Genomic DNA, 17,299 nt, shown 5'->3' on the forward strand with positions numbered 1-17,299 from the left:
AACCAAATATAAACAGGAACCAGGAACGCTGCCACCTTCTCTGGGCCCAAGTTAAATTAAAATGGACTATGGCAAAGTGGAAAAGTGTCCTGTGGTCTGACGAATCAAAATTTGAACTTCTTTTGGAAATCATGGACGCTGTGTCCTCTGGGCTAAAGACAATTTAGCTTAGTTATTAGTGCACAGTTCAGAAGCCAGTATTCATGATGGTATAGGGGTTCATTAGTGCACATGGCATGGGAGATGTGCACATCTATGAAGGCATGATTAACGCTGAACGATATATACTTGTTTTGGTAACATATGCTGCCATTCAGACGATGCCTTTTTCAGAGAAGGCCTTGATTATTTCAGCAAAACAAGGCCAAACCACATTCTGCATGTGTTACAAAAGCATTGCTCCGTATTAAGAGCCCAGGTGCTAAACTGACCTGCCTGCAGTCCAGGCATGCCACCCACTAAAAAAAATTTGGTGCATTATGAAATGAATAATATGACAAAGGAGACCCCAAACTGTTGAGCAGCTGAAATCCTATATCAAGCAAGAACAGAAAAACATTTCGCTTTCAAAACTACAGCAATTTGTCTCTTCAGTTGTGCAGAGTGTTGTTAAAAGAAGAGGTGATGAAACACAGTGGTAAACCTGCCCCTGTCCCAACTTTTTTGGAACATGTTGTTGGCATTCAATTCAAAATGGGCATATAGTTTTTCAAAAACAATAACATTTCTCAGTTTGATATGTTGTCTTTGTAGTATTTTCCTTTAAAAATATGGTTTACATGATTTGCATATCATTGCATTCTGTTTTTATTTACATTCTGCACAGCATCTCAACTGTTTTGGAAATGGGGTTGTACCTACAAATAAAACTATCAAATCTAAGTAACGAGAAAAGGCTGTTATTGTCACATTGAGTGCTTATTGTAGCAGTTTCAGTGTCAGTGAAATTTCTTCAGTCCAGCTGTCGTTACCTCTCTCACAATAATCTTTTGATTTATCTCCGCCACATTCTTAAGGGTCAGCTGCTCAGTAATGCTGAGTCCAGCTGGATGGCGAACAGAAAATTATAACTTAGAAGAAATCATCACCTTAAAACAGCTGAGACCTCTCTCTCTCTCTCTCTCTCTCTCTCATTCTCTCTCTCTCACTCACACACACATGCACACTTTTGTCTGTTCCATCAGGAAATGATGAGTGAAGTAGCAAAAGCACCAGGAGGATACCTAAACAAGAACAATTTCTGATAAGCAAGATTTTGTACAATATGTAATGGGATCACTGTAAAAAGTTTTCACAATAATCACACAGAAATGTTACTTTCTTGCATTGCTGTAAGAAGGCTGTCCCTGTCTAGATGTTTGGCTAGTTGTTTGAATCCAGAGTCATGGTGTATGCTGATATTACTGCTATAGTGGTTGGGGTCACTGGGGTGATAGTGTTCTCCACTATAAATCTCTGCACAGTGGCTATGCCACAAACTGACACTGTACTGTAATGGATAGGGTCGTTTAAAATTGATTCCTGGTTCCTCCAGGTCAAATTATGTCCTAAGAGTGTTAATATTTAGGTTGTTACAGAATTCTGCATTGATTTCTATTTCATTTATTCAACCAGAATAAAACATGTTTGTCATCGCAATGACATTTTAAATGCTATCTTGTTGTGACAAGATAATATATATATATAGTATTGGGGTCTCAATAAAAGGTTTCAAGAGGTTTCATTACTGTTCCAAGCGATTCTTAAGAGTGCTTTTGGCTCTTGGGTAAAGTTATGAACAAGCTGAAAAAGAAGAAACTATCATGTGAGTCATATCATGATCAGTAGCTCATGGCATATGTCTGTAAAGTCCTCTTGTTTGCTTACTTCCATCCTTATAAACTCTGGGGCAGGGTAAATTCTGGCAAATTTATAAACCAACAATGCACTTGCTAAACCCATAAAACACTCAATCAAACACCTGGTAGGGGATGCATTTCACACTGGCTGCCTTTCATAGTGTTTGGATAATGCCTTAGTTGACCATTAAACAACAAAGCCCTTTTCCTGTGCTCTGAATATGCGATAAGCAACCCGTTTTGAAAAATCTGACTCATTCACTTACTGGTTTCTCAGGGTTCTGTTGTAAGCGTCCATATTTTATGACTATTGCACAAAAAGGCTCTTGGAAGGGGAGAGACTTTATGCTAACAAATTTCCTCTCATTTATCCTTTGAGGTCCATTTGGACAGTTTTTCCCTCATTGCATCAACACCATAACAGAAAATACCATTTCATGATCGTGAAAAGCTACCCCTCATCACACTGTACTGCCAGTATACTAAATCCAGGAGGATCCACAGATCTTACAGAAAACACCCAGCCAAAGCCACACATTCCACACATTGCTCTTGGGTTTTAATTCTCATTTTTATGTTGCAAATGAGAGAGAGGATAGTTTCTGCATTGTTTCTTCATGTTAGAATGCTGCAGCACTGTCTCACTGATGATATTAATAGAAGTCAGGACTATATTCTATGTCATACAGAAAGAGCACAGTAACAAAAAGTCACAGTCAACACTCTACAAATATATTTAATACCAACAAAGGGTTTATTCACTTATCAGGGTTGTATAAAATATTTTGGTGCTATAAAAAACCATTTATAAAAGGTCTGATGGGGTACTACAACATGACATACTTCATCCACCCCCTCCTCCAGTCATAGTCATCTTGATAAAGAGCAGCAGTGGTTAATGCAATAATGAAGTTATTTTTTAATACAGTAACATAGTAAGTGATTTACTCTTCACTGTCCTATATCTCCATTCATTATCACTGATTAGTTATTACTTCCTGGAGAAAGAAACCTCACTACTTATTACTTCTGTGTTACTCTCTAAAACCTACACATCTATACCGACTGGAAAGTAAAAGAAAAAACCCAGTAGTCCTTTCAGTACACATTAAACCAAAGTTAAAAGGACTGTCAGTATCCCTGCTTTTGAACAACACAGCCAGTTATTACAGATTATTACAATATTATAATATATTATAATATTACAGATATTAAAATAATTCCTGATACAGTTTTTACAAAATACATTTTTAAAAACAGATAAAGCATCTAAAACATGTTTTTTAAATACAGTCATGACAGAGAGATACAAGCAGGGCATTGTAAGGCAAATAGTATCTAAATAATGTACTTTAAATACATTTCCAAAAAAGTTGGGATGCTGTGCAGAATGTAAATAAAAATAGAATGCAATGATGTGCAAATCATGTAAACCATGTTTTTAAAGGAAAATACTACAAAGACAACATATCAAATGTTGAAACTCAGACATTTTATTGTTTTTGGAAAAATATATGCCCATTTTGAGTTTGATGCCAACAACACATTCCAAAAAAGTTGGGACAGGGGCATGTTTACTGCTGTGTTTCATCATCCCTTCTTTTAACAAACCTCTTTTAACAAAAGCTTTTGGGAACTGAGGAGACAAATTGCTATAGTTTTGAAAGTGAAATGTTTTCCTGTTCTTGTTTGATATAGGATTTCAGCTGCTCAACAGTTCAGGGTCTCCTTTGTTGTATTTTTCATTTCATAATGCGCTATCAGTGAGTGAGAGAACTGGACTGCAGACAGGTCATTTTAGCACCCGGGCTCTTAATAGGGAGCAATTCTTTTGTAACACATGCAGAATGTGGTTTGACATTGTCTTGCTGAAATAATCAAGGCCTTCTCTTTCCACTTCCACTCAGTCCATTTTAAATGAGCTCGGGCCCAGAGAAGGTGGCAGTGTTTCTGGATCCTGTTTATATATGGTTTCTTCTTCATGTTTTAGAGTTTTAACTTGCATTTGTGGATGCAGAGACGAACAGATTTCACAGACAGTGCTTTTCAGAAGTGCTCCTGAGCTCATGCAGTGATTTCCACTAGAGAATCATGTTTTTAATGCAGTGCCACCTGAGGGCCCAAAGATAATGGCCAGCAAATTCTGGTTTTTGACCTTGTCCCTTGCATACAGAGATTCCTCCAGATTCTCTGAATCTTTTAATGTTATTATGTACCGTAGATGATGAAAAGCAAAAATTGTTTGCTATTTTACATTGTGAAACGTTATTCTTGAATGGTTGTTAATTGTGCAGTCTTTCACAGAGTGGTGAACCCCTCCTCATCTTTGCTTCTGAAAGACTCAGCCTCTCTGGGATGCTTTTTTATACCCAATCATATTACTGACCTATTGTTAATCAACCACCAGGTGTTTTTTAGCATTACACAACTTTACAAGTCTTTTGTTGCCCCTGTCCCAACTTTTTTGGAACGTGTTGTTGGCGTCAAATTCAAAATGGGTATATATTTTTTCAAAAAGCAATAAAATTTCAACATTTGATATGTTGTCTTTGTACTATTTTCAAATAAATATAGGGTTTAAATGATTTGCACATCATTACATTTTGTTTTTATTTACATTTTGGGGTTGTAAATAAATAAGTAAAAAAATAAATAAAATATAGATTCACTGATTGTTTGATCAGTAAATAAAATGGCTATTTGTGTTTTAGATATGGTGATTCATGGCTTCTGTCACCACCACCAAGAAGAAATCATTGGTAAGTTCCTCTACAGTGAACTACGAAACGCTGTGAATGACTTTGTTTACAACAAATTCAGTGATTGAATTATGCTGAAATTCTGAATAATCCACTTTATTCCACTTTAAGCAAGCAGCATTACTAAGCTTTTGTTAGCCGAGAAACAAGAAGTCTGACACACAGCCTACTTGGCGTTTAAACCAACAATTCAAGGATGGATTCACTATGTAAACAGTAAAGCGTTTTGACATCATGCATATTGACACAAGGTGTGGTCTAAAACACCCAGTTAAGCTGGGTCCTGGTGTGAGATCCAACCTGGTCTAGGAGTAGGTGATCGTTCATGCGCTAGAATAAGGAACTTTATTCGCAGAGATTTATGAATTTACAAACTGGCAGAGTTGGCCAGGAGGAGAGAACGAAAGGGTGAACTCATATTTTGCAACTGTTGAGTGTCCTCAGGAGAAGTCAAATAGTAGTTAACAGCTGTTCAAACAAAAAACCATTTCAGTGTGGTTAATAAGAAAAAGGCCACGGAGGTCGTAAAGTATCTTGTAATAAAAAAAATCAGTGGTTACTTTATGGGCAGTGTGGCCAAGATGCCTGATTCCAAATTCAAGACGTTTCACAATAATCAACTAACACCAAATGGGAACTTTACATATAAATGAAAAATGACTTTAAAAGTACAAGAAACTGGGACTAATGCTGCAGTGTTGATTATAGCAGAGTTGGAAAGTTAAAAAGGAAATGAATAAATAATTCTTTTTTGAATTGTTTGAAAAAATGTCTCAGTGGAGAACATACCATTTGTGTTCTACTGCTATGCTTTATGTCAAAACATTAGATGTTGGAACATTGCTCTAAGTATTTGATTGCATTAATTAACTCATCAATTAATGAGGTCAGGTACTGATGCTGGATGATCAGTTCTGGATCACAAATGTAGCTCAATCGCTCCAGAGAACATAGTTGCACTACTCCACAGTCCAGTGCTGGAGGGCTTTGTACCCCTCTAGCCCATGAGATTAAAACTCTTTTAAAGTAGGCATTTAAATGACTGTTGGAATCAGTCCATTATTACAAGGCCTACTACATGCCTACATGTAGGCCTCTCATAATACATATGTACCAGTGCATTGGTTATCAATCAGTACTCAGAGCTGAGTGCAGACCCCAGAAAGCCCCCAGGGCTCCCAATAAGAGCTTGGTTCCCAATGAGCCTGTGTTGTAATCCATCATTGACTACATATTTCATTACACAACAGTAGCACATTGTCTGTCAAGAGATTTGTACTGCACATGACCTTGAAATTTTCAAGTGCTCCTAGTCAAACTAAAGGAGAAAAATGTCTGTGCAATAGACCTGTCTACAAGAACGTGGGGAAAAACTCCACAAATGTTTATTTGAGCTCTAACCTTGTTTCTCATTGCCACATCATCTATCATTCTCCCCAGTCAAAAGTTCTTCCGCATGTGCCATGTGGAGGGCTGCTGTGAGGGCCAATCCTCCATGACGTCTAGTGTTTTCTCTCAGTGCCATGATTCTGCTATGACTCAAATGCAATTAAAGTGCATGAATGGCTGCTTCTCTGTGTTAATGTCACTTTACAAATGAATTACATTTATTTGCAGGCTTGACAATAGCTTGATAATCATTGGGTTATGTTGTATATTCAATTAATTCATGGTTTGTTTACTTGAAAATGATAATTCCCATTTTATGAAGACACATTTAGTGCAATGTTTGCTGCCACTGTTATAGAAAATGTCCCTAAAACACACCATTGAGACACTGCCTGATATACCAAAATCATATATTTATGTACCAAAAATGATCATAATTCAGTTCTACATGACCATTTTCCAACCTCACTTTATCCCCTAGAATAAAATAGGCTGTTTTTGGTACTGTGCCTTTAAGACTGATATATGTAAATGATTTCTGTTCTGATTGGCTGCTCCATTCAAAAAGCTGTCTGGACTGAAGCATGCCTTATAGTGTAATAATGAATGAATGGGACTCAAGGCCAAATATATGTTGGACATATGTAAATGCACTGGATTATTATAATGTAATAATGAATGAGTGGGACTCAAGGCCAAATATATCAAATCAAATCAAATCAAATCAAATCAAATCAGATTTATTGTCACATCACAAGAGTACAGGGACACAGGTGAGTGAAAAACTTGAGTGCGAGTTCCACAAATTATGCAGAGAACAGTATTTACACATAGATAAACAAAACTATAGATAGGATAGAAGAATAGATAAAACCAATTTAACTAAAATATATACATATAATCTTACACAATAACTTAAAAATAATAATATTGCACCGAGACATATAATATTGCACTGGGAATGTAGGGTGGGTGTAATCAACTATATACTATATATAGTAATGGATATTACAATGCTATGTGGATGTGCAAATAATCACACTAGGTGTGGAGGTAGAAGATGGTACAGTAGGTGGCAGAGTATTTAGTAAAGTGCAAGGTACAGGAAGTTAAGTGGAAGCGCAGGGGGAGAGTATTGTCTTTGGATAGGTATTCAAAGTCCAGCTATGCAAGTAAAGTGCGGGAGTACAGTGGGTGCACGTACGTGTAATGGGAAGGGTTGGGCTGGGCAGAGCAGTGATTACTGGCTGTTCAATAGCCTGGTTGCATGGGGGAAGAAGCTGTCTTTGAGCCGACTGGTTCTGGCTTTTAAGCTTCTGAGCCTCCTACCACTCGGCAGCTGAGAGAACAGACAGTGACTAGGATGGGAGGGGTCCTTCATAATCCTTCTGGATTTCCTCAGGCAGCGACTGGTGTATAAATCCAATAGGTGTTGGACATATGTAAATGCACTGGATTTTGTGACTGTGAATTTAAAACGGGCTGTTTCTGCAGTTTAGTTTCCATATTTGGATTGGATAAACAGACGAGTGAACCTTTTGAAACTTTAACAATATTTAAATATATTTTCAAAAAAAAATTCAGCTTTCAGTGATCTGGGCCCTCTTGCTCAAACTTTGGTAAATCGAGGGGAATATGTAAGAATCCCCACTCCCAATATCGTCGCCCGTTTTCCGCACAATCCTTTCCCAAATGCATAGACAGGGAGAGAAGCACATTGTGTTTTTACATGCACAAACCCATAAACTGTGCAGTGTGCCAGCTTTGTACATAACGAGCGAAAAACATGAAAGGTTTAATCACTTTGGCCCTGAGTGATGTACTAAACATTAAATAGTGAATACTTACTCAAAAATGTTCTTGATCTGATGTGATACTCAGAAAGGTTTCAAAAGGTCATCCTCAAAAATAGAGAGAAGAGAAAGAGACAGTATGCTCATATGTCCAGTCCATGTGTTATTTGGTATGACATCACCTTCTTATTGTTTTTGTAGGCAAATTCCACCTGCGAATCCTACAATGGGATTTTACACAGGCGGCTTTATGAGCGTATTTTCAGCGTGTGACAGCAACAAGACAATCGTTTCTTGGAAAGAGATATGTTTGTCATAGGTTTGAGAGTGATAAATTCTGGGCGGTAGGACAAAACAATAAAACAATAGAACAATGAATGTAAAAACTTGGTCTATTTTCTATTTCCTCTGCTTCTTGCTTTGCTTAAGTCACAGTCATTTGTAGCCAGGCTTTTTGACAGATATCCATTTTCTCATTGCTTCAGCTGTGAGGCCTGCTTAATTTACGTCAGCAGAGTGCACTAACAGCACATGGCAGTGCAAACAGACCTTCATTGCTCCATCGCAGAGAGCATTCATGAACGTTTAGCGGTTTCCACCAGAGACAGTGGTAAGGAATCTTTTCTGCCGTATTGTGATCATTAACTACCCCCATGTCTTATTTTCAGACATTAGGAATGGAATCAAGCTCATACTATTAAACATTCAACCCAGGACACCTAACCAAAAACAAATGGAACCTTATCCCCCAGATATCAGCTATATATCAGGTGGCGTTGTGCTGTATGTGGTGTGTCTCAGCTCACTCAGCTGAACAAACAGACTAAAGCCTTATTTGGCAGATCAGATGCTGCTCTGGGATCAGCTCCTCTACCTGCACTAATCTTTATCAGGAAGTGTGAAGAACAGAACTGAACCAGATACAGCATATATATAGAGCCTGACCCAAAAGGTGCCCAAAGCTCTGCAGTCCACATTTTGGTGACATCAACAATGTGCAGACGTAGAGGGCAAGAGGGCTTGATGGTTTAAAACCGTGCATTTGGGACATCATAATCTCATATTCGGCAGGATTATGATATCAACCATACTTTTTTTGTTAGGTGAGCTAATTTGCTTATCTTCAGTGCCTCTGTATAGATTACAAGAGCAATGCAGATCAATTACATGGTAATCAAGTAACAGATGCATTTTAAATGGCCCATATACTACATTTTTTCTTGTTTTTATTTTTTTCCTTGAGGTCCACTTATAAAATAGACCACGTATTGTGCCCCATTACAAAGCACTCTGAGCTGAAATACTCTTAAGAATTTAGAGATTAAGTGGCGGAGCTAAATTGATGTAGCCTGAGTATGTGGATACATGTAAAAGAGTTCTTGTGACATCACAGAAACAGTTTTATCACTGTTTTATCCTCAAGGAATTTTGCATAAGATGGGCTGTCGAGGTCCTAGAGGGGTCCTGGTGGGCCAGAGGCAAGCAGGCTTTGGTAGGTGTGCTTAAGCAGGGAAATTGCCAAACTGTGAAAAAACTCTGAAACCCCTGGAGTAAAAGGCCACTGCTGAGTCTGCATTGATGCCATGGGCTACACTAAGATTACATGGAGGGTGTGTGAGTGCCCCTTTGAACAGCAAAATGAGAAATGGGACACTCCAGACTTGTGCTCCCCGCAAGCATGTGCAGTTGAGGTCTACAGGACTGCAGATGTGCCAGTTGGGCAATTTTGTGGTATTTTGTAGCCCCTCATTTCCCTGTTTTAGTCACCTGTGCAGCTGGAGCTCTCTACCACTGTAGCTCAACCTTTGCTTTATTTAAAATGGGTTTCTAAAAATAAAGGTGCCAAAACTGGTACTTTGAATGCCATAGATGAACCACTTTTGGGTCTCCAAAACCCTTTCGATATATAACAGTTCAGTTGAAACCAGTCAGTTGAAATGTTCTTTAGGGAACCAAAAAAGGTTCTTCTGTGGCATCACCCCAAAGAACCCTTTTTAGGAAAAGAGATTTGTGCAGAATTATTCCTTTCGCCTGGACTGCTCACTGGCCAGCCAAGAATTGCCTGCCTGACTGACTTTGGTTATTGAAACACTCGTGTGCAAGAGTTTTAAGAGATGCTGTTTTGGACACCATAAATATCAGAAATACTGTTTGGGTGTTTCTCAATATGTGTCCTTGAATTCTTGTGGACTCACTTGATGTCATATTTCACCTCTCCCAATACTTCTGAATGCAAGTACCAAGAACAGTAAAAAAACGCAGAATCATTCGTGATCCAACACAAAATCCCAAATCAGTTGATGACTCACCAGTGAGAACAAACTGAACACTCTATTAATTCACTGACACATCATTTTGATGGAGAAAGAGGCGAGTCAGACCCACATGGCAAGTGAAGCTGTAACTTTGAAAATGCTCACATAACACTTTCAAATGTCATTTGAACTTGAATTTGTACTTAAAAGCTGTATCAATTATATAGATGTTCTCAGATAGTCTTCGGATTTTTTATAGTAATAAGAACAATATGTTTGTAGATAAGCAGCCATTTAGTCATTTGTATTGTACAGAAGTGTTTTTGTGTTTTGTGAATGATATTAATAACTACTAAATGTAAGCCTTATTGCTGGTGATATCAGCTGGATGTGAAATGTTTTGCAATTACAAGTATGCAGCACATCTCAAGCACATCTCAAGCATGTTATGGTAATTTTGCTCTTAAGGTAACATGGCAAGAAATTCCTCCCCATCTTTATTTTATGGTATTCAGAAACACTTTTTGTTTGTCTGCAAAAGACAAAATGACCTAATATTTCAATACTGAACATATCAAAATATTACTATCCTCCCAAAATTAGTCAGCCTCCACTAAGCTACCAAAGAGATGGAATAGCCTACTAGCCCATCCATGTGTCTGTCTTGCATTAGATGAGTCTTTGTAATAATAGCAGATTTAGTATGCTGAACACTGTTTACATTACCCACTCTTTTACAGTTCCAGTATTTCCCTGTTAGTGCTGGCAGACCTGGTAGGTGATAATTTGCTTGACTCTAATCTTTCACATGCGCACACATAGAAACGCAGGCCAAGAACATGTTGTCTCAGCGGTGTTGTGTTCCTAATTAAAAATGGTCACAGCCTGCTGGCCTCACTTTTGTTTAGTGTTATTAATAAAGCTGGAAGGCCTCGGTTTGTCTCGTCATTGCAGTTAAGCTTTTATTCATGTCTCTGACTGAGCTTAAAAAATGTAGAACGTGGCATTTGGAGCTTCGATGGCTTTTAAAATATGTAGTGTGAAATTACAACATTATCCACACGCAAGGTCTCACAAATCAACTTACGTTTTATATATATATATAAATTTTGAAAATATGCTGTCTTGGATGGTCACTTGCTGGCCAGATAGTATTTCTTATTCAGTTAAGAACTCCAAAGAGGTGTAAAAGTGCATGAGTGAACATTTTTTTTGTTCAAAATTATAAAGAAGGGCTGAGCATGAACAAACAATCCACACAGTTCACACTCTGTGTCATCTATATTTCATTGTATGAAGAAGTTAGACAGGAAACATTCATTAGATAAGGTCTGAAATGTACACCTAGTTCTATAAACAAAAAGCAGATTATCCAAAGTGACACAGTGAGGAAAGGAATAACACAAACCTGCCCTTAAGCAAGATTTCCTGAGCAATTTAATGTCATTTGTCACAGTATTTTAGGTTTCAGTCCACCAGATACTTTAGAGTATATGTTAAAACACATAGCCCTGTTTTGTCTCATTTTACTTTATTATTATACAGATATTTAATGCGGACTCACAGAATTTCACCAGCACTTCCACTGTAAATAAGCAGCTGAAAGGCACAGACTTCAACTCAGATGCTTTCCATCTTTACCTGTTTGTTTTTTCACCACTTTGTCAGACCATTGAGCTTGGGACTAAGTCTTGTAACCCAGTGTTAATTGTGCTTGTGCATATCCTGCTTATTTCCATAAAATGGAGCCATATAGACTATACAAAGGACCCAGCCAGAGGACTAAAGTTTCACCTTTATGAAACACTCTGGACTGGAATATTACATCTGATTCAAGCACTGTGAATGTTCCTTATAAATTAAGAAGTAACTGAAAAATGTTACAAATGATACACTACTGTAATATTAGGGGAAAAGGTGCATTAATCTAATTACAGAGCATTCATGACTGGAAGTTTTACATTATTATTGAAGGAGCATTTACAACTAGCTGCTTACCTCTGGAGAACCTTCAATTCAGTTCTTCACTCAAGTTCTCACTGGGCAACAATCTTATAGTCAACACAAATTGTAAGTGATAACATATTTTCCTTCTGCACCACGACATTATTACAACAGTTAGTTCTGACAACACGGTGCCCCCCCTTGTTATATTTGTGATATCTAAAGCCTTTTTCTTTTCACAATAATTTTATCATTTAGCTGAGCACCAGTTATAATGACTTGATTTATGCTGCAGCTAAATGTTTCTGCTTTAGCACATACAAAAACAGAAAAAAACAGTAATCTATAGAACCTATCACGATACATTAAATAACTTCTATAAGACAATATTTGACCTGCAGTCCATTTAGTCAGATTCTGAAGACGAATGTGACAGCAGGGCTACAAATCAAGTTCTGAACTTGTTGTTTGCCCTAAGCAAGCTGTGGTGGCAGACGTACTAAACAAACTGGAATTAGCCAAAAATGAACAAAGTACAATTCGACAAACAGGATTGGTTGTGAAATCCTTTACAGGCTGACTGAAATGAAACAACTTTCTGGTTAATCTGGCTGAACTTGATATTGTGAAGGTAACAGAGCAGGCAACTTTTTCTTTTTGGAGGAAGGATTCAGCAGTATTAAAATAAGTTTGATACAATGTTCAGGGCTTCTTTGTATATGTGCTTTTTTAGCACCTTGAGATTTTCACCTAAATGAAAGGTGCATTATTATTAAAATGCATTATTATAATATTGTAACGACCTGCTACTGGCGGATGCTGGCACCTGAGACTTTGAAGCTATGCAGCTGACTACACACAAAGGCTCATGGCAGCACATGCCTTCCAACAAAGGGACTAAATGTTGATATTATTGTTGTTTGTTAGTTATAGTTATGTGTGTGGGTTACTTGTGTTCACCGTCAGGGTGAAGCGTATGGCTTTTGGTGACCTCCCCTACAAATTCAGTGATCTGCATGTGCCCCTTTCTGCTGGTGGGTTCCTGCAGCAGATTATGGCTACTCTTGTGTTTCTTTTATTGCTGATGCTACATTATTATAATTATTGTTATTGTATGTTTTTCTTTTGTAGAGCTATTGTATAAAAGCAGTACAACACTCGAGGTTGTGTGTTGTTGCAAATAATACACTCCTATACTTGTTTTGTTGTTTAAGTGAAACACAGTATCAGTTTTCATGTGTTGATAGTCGGGGGTGGTGGGAGAGTTGATGGGAGAGTTGAGAGAGATGAAACATGATATCATTGGTGTATGGTAACATAATCAATACTCAAAAGATGTTTAGAGGCAGGCAGAGTCATTACATGTTAATGGAAGGTTGTAGGAAAACAAGAATTTTATTTTAGATTATATTGTGATGACCCAGAAGGATAAGCGGTTTAGAAAATGTGTGTGTGTGTGTGTGTGTGTGTGTGTATTGTGATAAATTGTGGTAAAAAGAAACAGAGAAAAAAAAATAAGGTTGACTTTGAACACCGCAGCCCTGCTGCCTTCCACTTCTGTGTCCCGTTCACATCATTTCTTTCAGGAACCAATTCAATTCAAATTCAAATGTATTTGTATAGTGCTTTGTATAACAGACATTGTCACAAAGAAGCTTAACAGACCAGATGCACAAAACCTCTGGCATTTTGTTTGCTACTTAACACAGGAATTATCTGTTTGAAAAGTAAAAATGACATGTCAAGGAAACAATATGTAAGTGACATTCTCTGTCTGCAAGCTGAACATATTATAACACATAGTGATTTAGTTTGACTCACTTTTTACGGATATTTATGACATTGTTCATACAACCTGTGTGCACTGAGAGATGTAATTTGTCCTGCAGTGCTGTGCATTTAAAGTTAAATGCTGAGAGCTGTTTAGCTCCCTCTAGTGCAATTTACGGGCAGCAGGAATGTGGTCATTCTGACTACACATATGAAGAACGCACTTACTGCTGATTTTTTTAAGTGTTAAAATGTGAATTACTTTTATTAATAGACTTTTTAGGATACTAGTAAGCAGTTGTGACTGTAAGGTGGGGCCTAAAATTAGGAATCTTTGGGTAATTTTGATCTTTTGATCTTCCATGTTAAAATCTCTTTTTGAGTGCTATCCACTTCTACAAGGAGCTAAGAAGTTGGCATGTGGATTTTCAGCTGACTCCACTGTCATGTACTTTACTTTTTGCAAGGTTGCAAAAATGGCTATTGAGTGCAGCTTCAAAATGCGCCCACAGAATTTTAACTACAGCACAATATTATATATATATATATATATTTTTTTTTTTTCCGTCCACAGCTCCTGTGTTTTAATGATTTTTTTTTTAATACCTTTTAATACCTCTTTTCTGTTGGGTCATAAATGATCTCTGGCCTTGATTTACGTGTGAATATATTCCAGATCCATCCTTCCTGTCAGTGAATGCTTTTGAAGACCTTGGATACACCTTAAATTAAACTTGTAACGCACTAAAGGCTTCAAACACTGCTCTTGTGGACTTGTGGAACACAGTTAGAAAACAACATTTTAGCTGTAATAATAGCCAGCTGTAATAGCTAAAAACTGGCTACCACCCAATAGGATCACTAGGGCTGAAAGATTAATCATTTTTATTTTGAAATTGCAATTTGAAAGAGCACGATTTTCAAATTGCAAGAGCTACAATTTTAATTATACCCTACATTATTAACATCATTGTCTTAAATTTTAAGTGGAGATATTTAACCAAATAACACAGAGCATGTAAACCACATAGTAGATGAGTTAGACCAATCAGAAGTGACTGACCAACCATATGCTGTATACAGCACGACCGCAACTAACTGGCAGCATTTAAGCTTAAAGCCATAAGCTATAAATACATACATACATAAATCAATAAATAAAGCATAGACCTTATTTTATTTTTAAAAAATATATAAAAAATAGAGAAATCATTTTTGCCTGAAATCGTTAAGCCACAGGATATATGATTATTATTTTTAAATTCCTTTATTAAAAATATAGTCTACATGTAATTTCTCAGAAAAACAGACTTAATTTGCCTATTTTTTTTTTACATGTGTTTTTGTGTATATTTGACAAGAGATGCTGCACTGAAATTAGGACTTTTATTGAGTGACTTTGTAAACAGTGCGAATACAAAGAGTTTTAAGAGTTCAAAAGTAATGCTAATAATTTAAAAACAAGATTATCATCCTGTGTGTGTGTATGTGTGTCAGTCAGTAAGTCACACTTACACTTAGTTCTTCTTCTGTGGTGTTTGGAGGACTCTGGCACGCCCACCTGAGCCGTTCCTGCTGACCACAAGCACATGATTATTGGTGTTTACCTGCAGCAGCTCGCTGCCACGACGCACCATGGACGTTCTTATACAGTCCCTCATATTCTGACCTTCACAGATTTAATTAATTACTGTTTTAAGCGTCGAAGAGACCCCGAATCCTTTTCCTGGACCCAGTGTGGAGCTGTGTCGAGCCGAGGAAGAAGTTATCGTTAGCGCTGCTCTATGCTGCTGTGGACCGAAGAGCTCCACTGTGCTCCCCCAGCAAGCTAACAGGAGAGCTGGAAAGGTAACTCAGCCTTAGCGGAGGGAGGGAGGCGGCTTTACTGCAAGAGAAAATGTTGGCACGGTTGCTAGAAATGTGCGTCGCTGTTGTCACGAGGCAAATGTGGAAAGCTGGCCGTCGAATTAGCTAACCTAGCTAACCTAGCTAACGGAGCCCAGTTCAGTGTAGGAGGCTGAAGTTGGCTTCCTATTCGCCCGCTTGTTATTCGAATTTTCCCGTTCCACCTTAAATGGGGCAGCAGTTACACTGTTAAACTAGCAAATAGGAAGCTGACCTCCGCTTCGTGTTCAGTGCTGCTTTCAAGTTCATGTCGACTGACAAGGAAGTCAGCTGTTAGCTGTCTGGATAGAAAACGCCTGTGTGTTGTTCTCATTTAACTAGCTAGTGGAGCTCAGTCATTTTGCGTTGTGTTCAGCCAAATATGCTCTTTAACGTGAGAAATGTAGCTAGCATTTAGCAGGTTAATTAGCTAGTTAGTTAATGCCAGACAGTAGGTCACATCACCATACCTAAAGACGTGCATGATATACGATATCTCGTTTTTTTCAAGCAGGTCAACTTGGACATGATGTACCAGCCAAACAGTGGTGCTTCCTTTTAAAAAGGCTATGAAAAATTGAACTGTTGTTTAGATTTGTGATACACGCAGTTGTTTAGGTTTCTTAACGAACTGAGGATACCCGTGATATACTCAGAAAAACGTGTATTGTGATATAATTTATCACAATACAGATATGTCCTCATATCACCAGTTCCTGCTTTGATACACTCTCTGTATGTTTGTATTTTTGCAGCTCTGCTATTGTGAATCACACATGCACTCCTGAATTACATCCATTTCCTTGTCATGGGGGTCATCGAGGAGACCGATGTGGAGCGTGAGTACCGTTCTCATCCACAACCAGCTTCAGCATGTTACGCCTTCTCATCTGTGTTAGGGTGTCTCTGATTAATATAATGCCTGTGGATATGCCCTGCTAAAGCATGTTGATCTTTATAAGAAAAGGCACTCGCTCCTTAAATGAACCCTAAAAGCCATAGCTTGAGTGAAAAGCTGGAATTTTCAAAAATTCTTTTTCCCCCCCAAATGTTTTCCTGGAAATGGTGTGTATTAAATCCCATTTGACCTGGATTAGTTTTACCAAGGGAGGTAATGTAATTTCAGTGACTACCAACAAGGTCCAAGATTTTAATCGCGTTTGAATGTGCAGTATTTGTAGTTTTACAGGTCTAATAAGAAGTAATTCTGGAGTAATTGACTGACTCAGGATAGTAGTCCTGTTGAAATTGACCTCATGAGAATGCCCTCGGATAAAATGAATCCAGCTTGAATCTTGCTTTGGATTCAGCCATACTGGGGGATGCCATATAATCTGCCTCCGAACTACATGTATGTCCCCATTTCTATGAAGATTTTCCATCATTGACTTCATTGAATTGTCTGGTAATAGTATCTCAAACGTCAAAGATTAAAATGTCGAGCATTATTCACATTCGTGCTGTCTAAGATGAAAAATGACATATCAGGAAAGCTGAATCTTTGCTTGTCCTTGTAGTGTAGGAACCTGATAGTAATGGGAATAGGCCACAGTTCCTTGAGCCCTGTTTTAGGATTGGGCATTTATATTCTCGCAATGAAATACATGTAGGGCCATATATTTATCAGTGTGTCCAATCATCTTTTATCTCTGCGTATTACCGCAGAC

The 17,299-nt window shown here is 37.8% G+C and overlaps 1 protein-coding gene across 1 annotated transcript in view; it reads left to right on the plus strand.

Moving 5' to 3' along the window:
• The first annotated feature begins 15,296 nt into the window (after positions 1–15,296).
• mroh1 (maestro heat-like repeat family member 1) overlaps positions 15,297–17,299 on the plus strand; it is a 39,133-nt gene continuing 37,130 nt past the window's right edge. Inside the window, exons 1-2 of the mRNA XM_036583812.1 lie at positions 15,297–15,596; positions 16,388–16,471. Of these exons, the coding sequence (XP_036439705.1) occupies positions 16,441–16,471 (31 nt within the window). The 5' untranslated portion in view covers positions 15,297–15,596; positions 16,388–16,440. The remainder of the gene's footprint in view (positions 15,597–16,387; positions 16,472–17,299) is intronic.

The sequence above is a fragment of the Colossoma macropomum genome, unplaced genomic scaffold (assembly GCF_904425465.1).
Source record: "Colossoma macropomum unplaced genomic scaffold, Colossoma_macropomum, whole genome shotgun sequence".
Classification (NCBI taxonomy): Eukaryota; Metazoa; Chordata; class Actinopteri; order Characiformes; family Serrasalmidae; genus Colossoma; species Colossoma macropomum.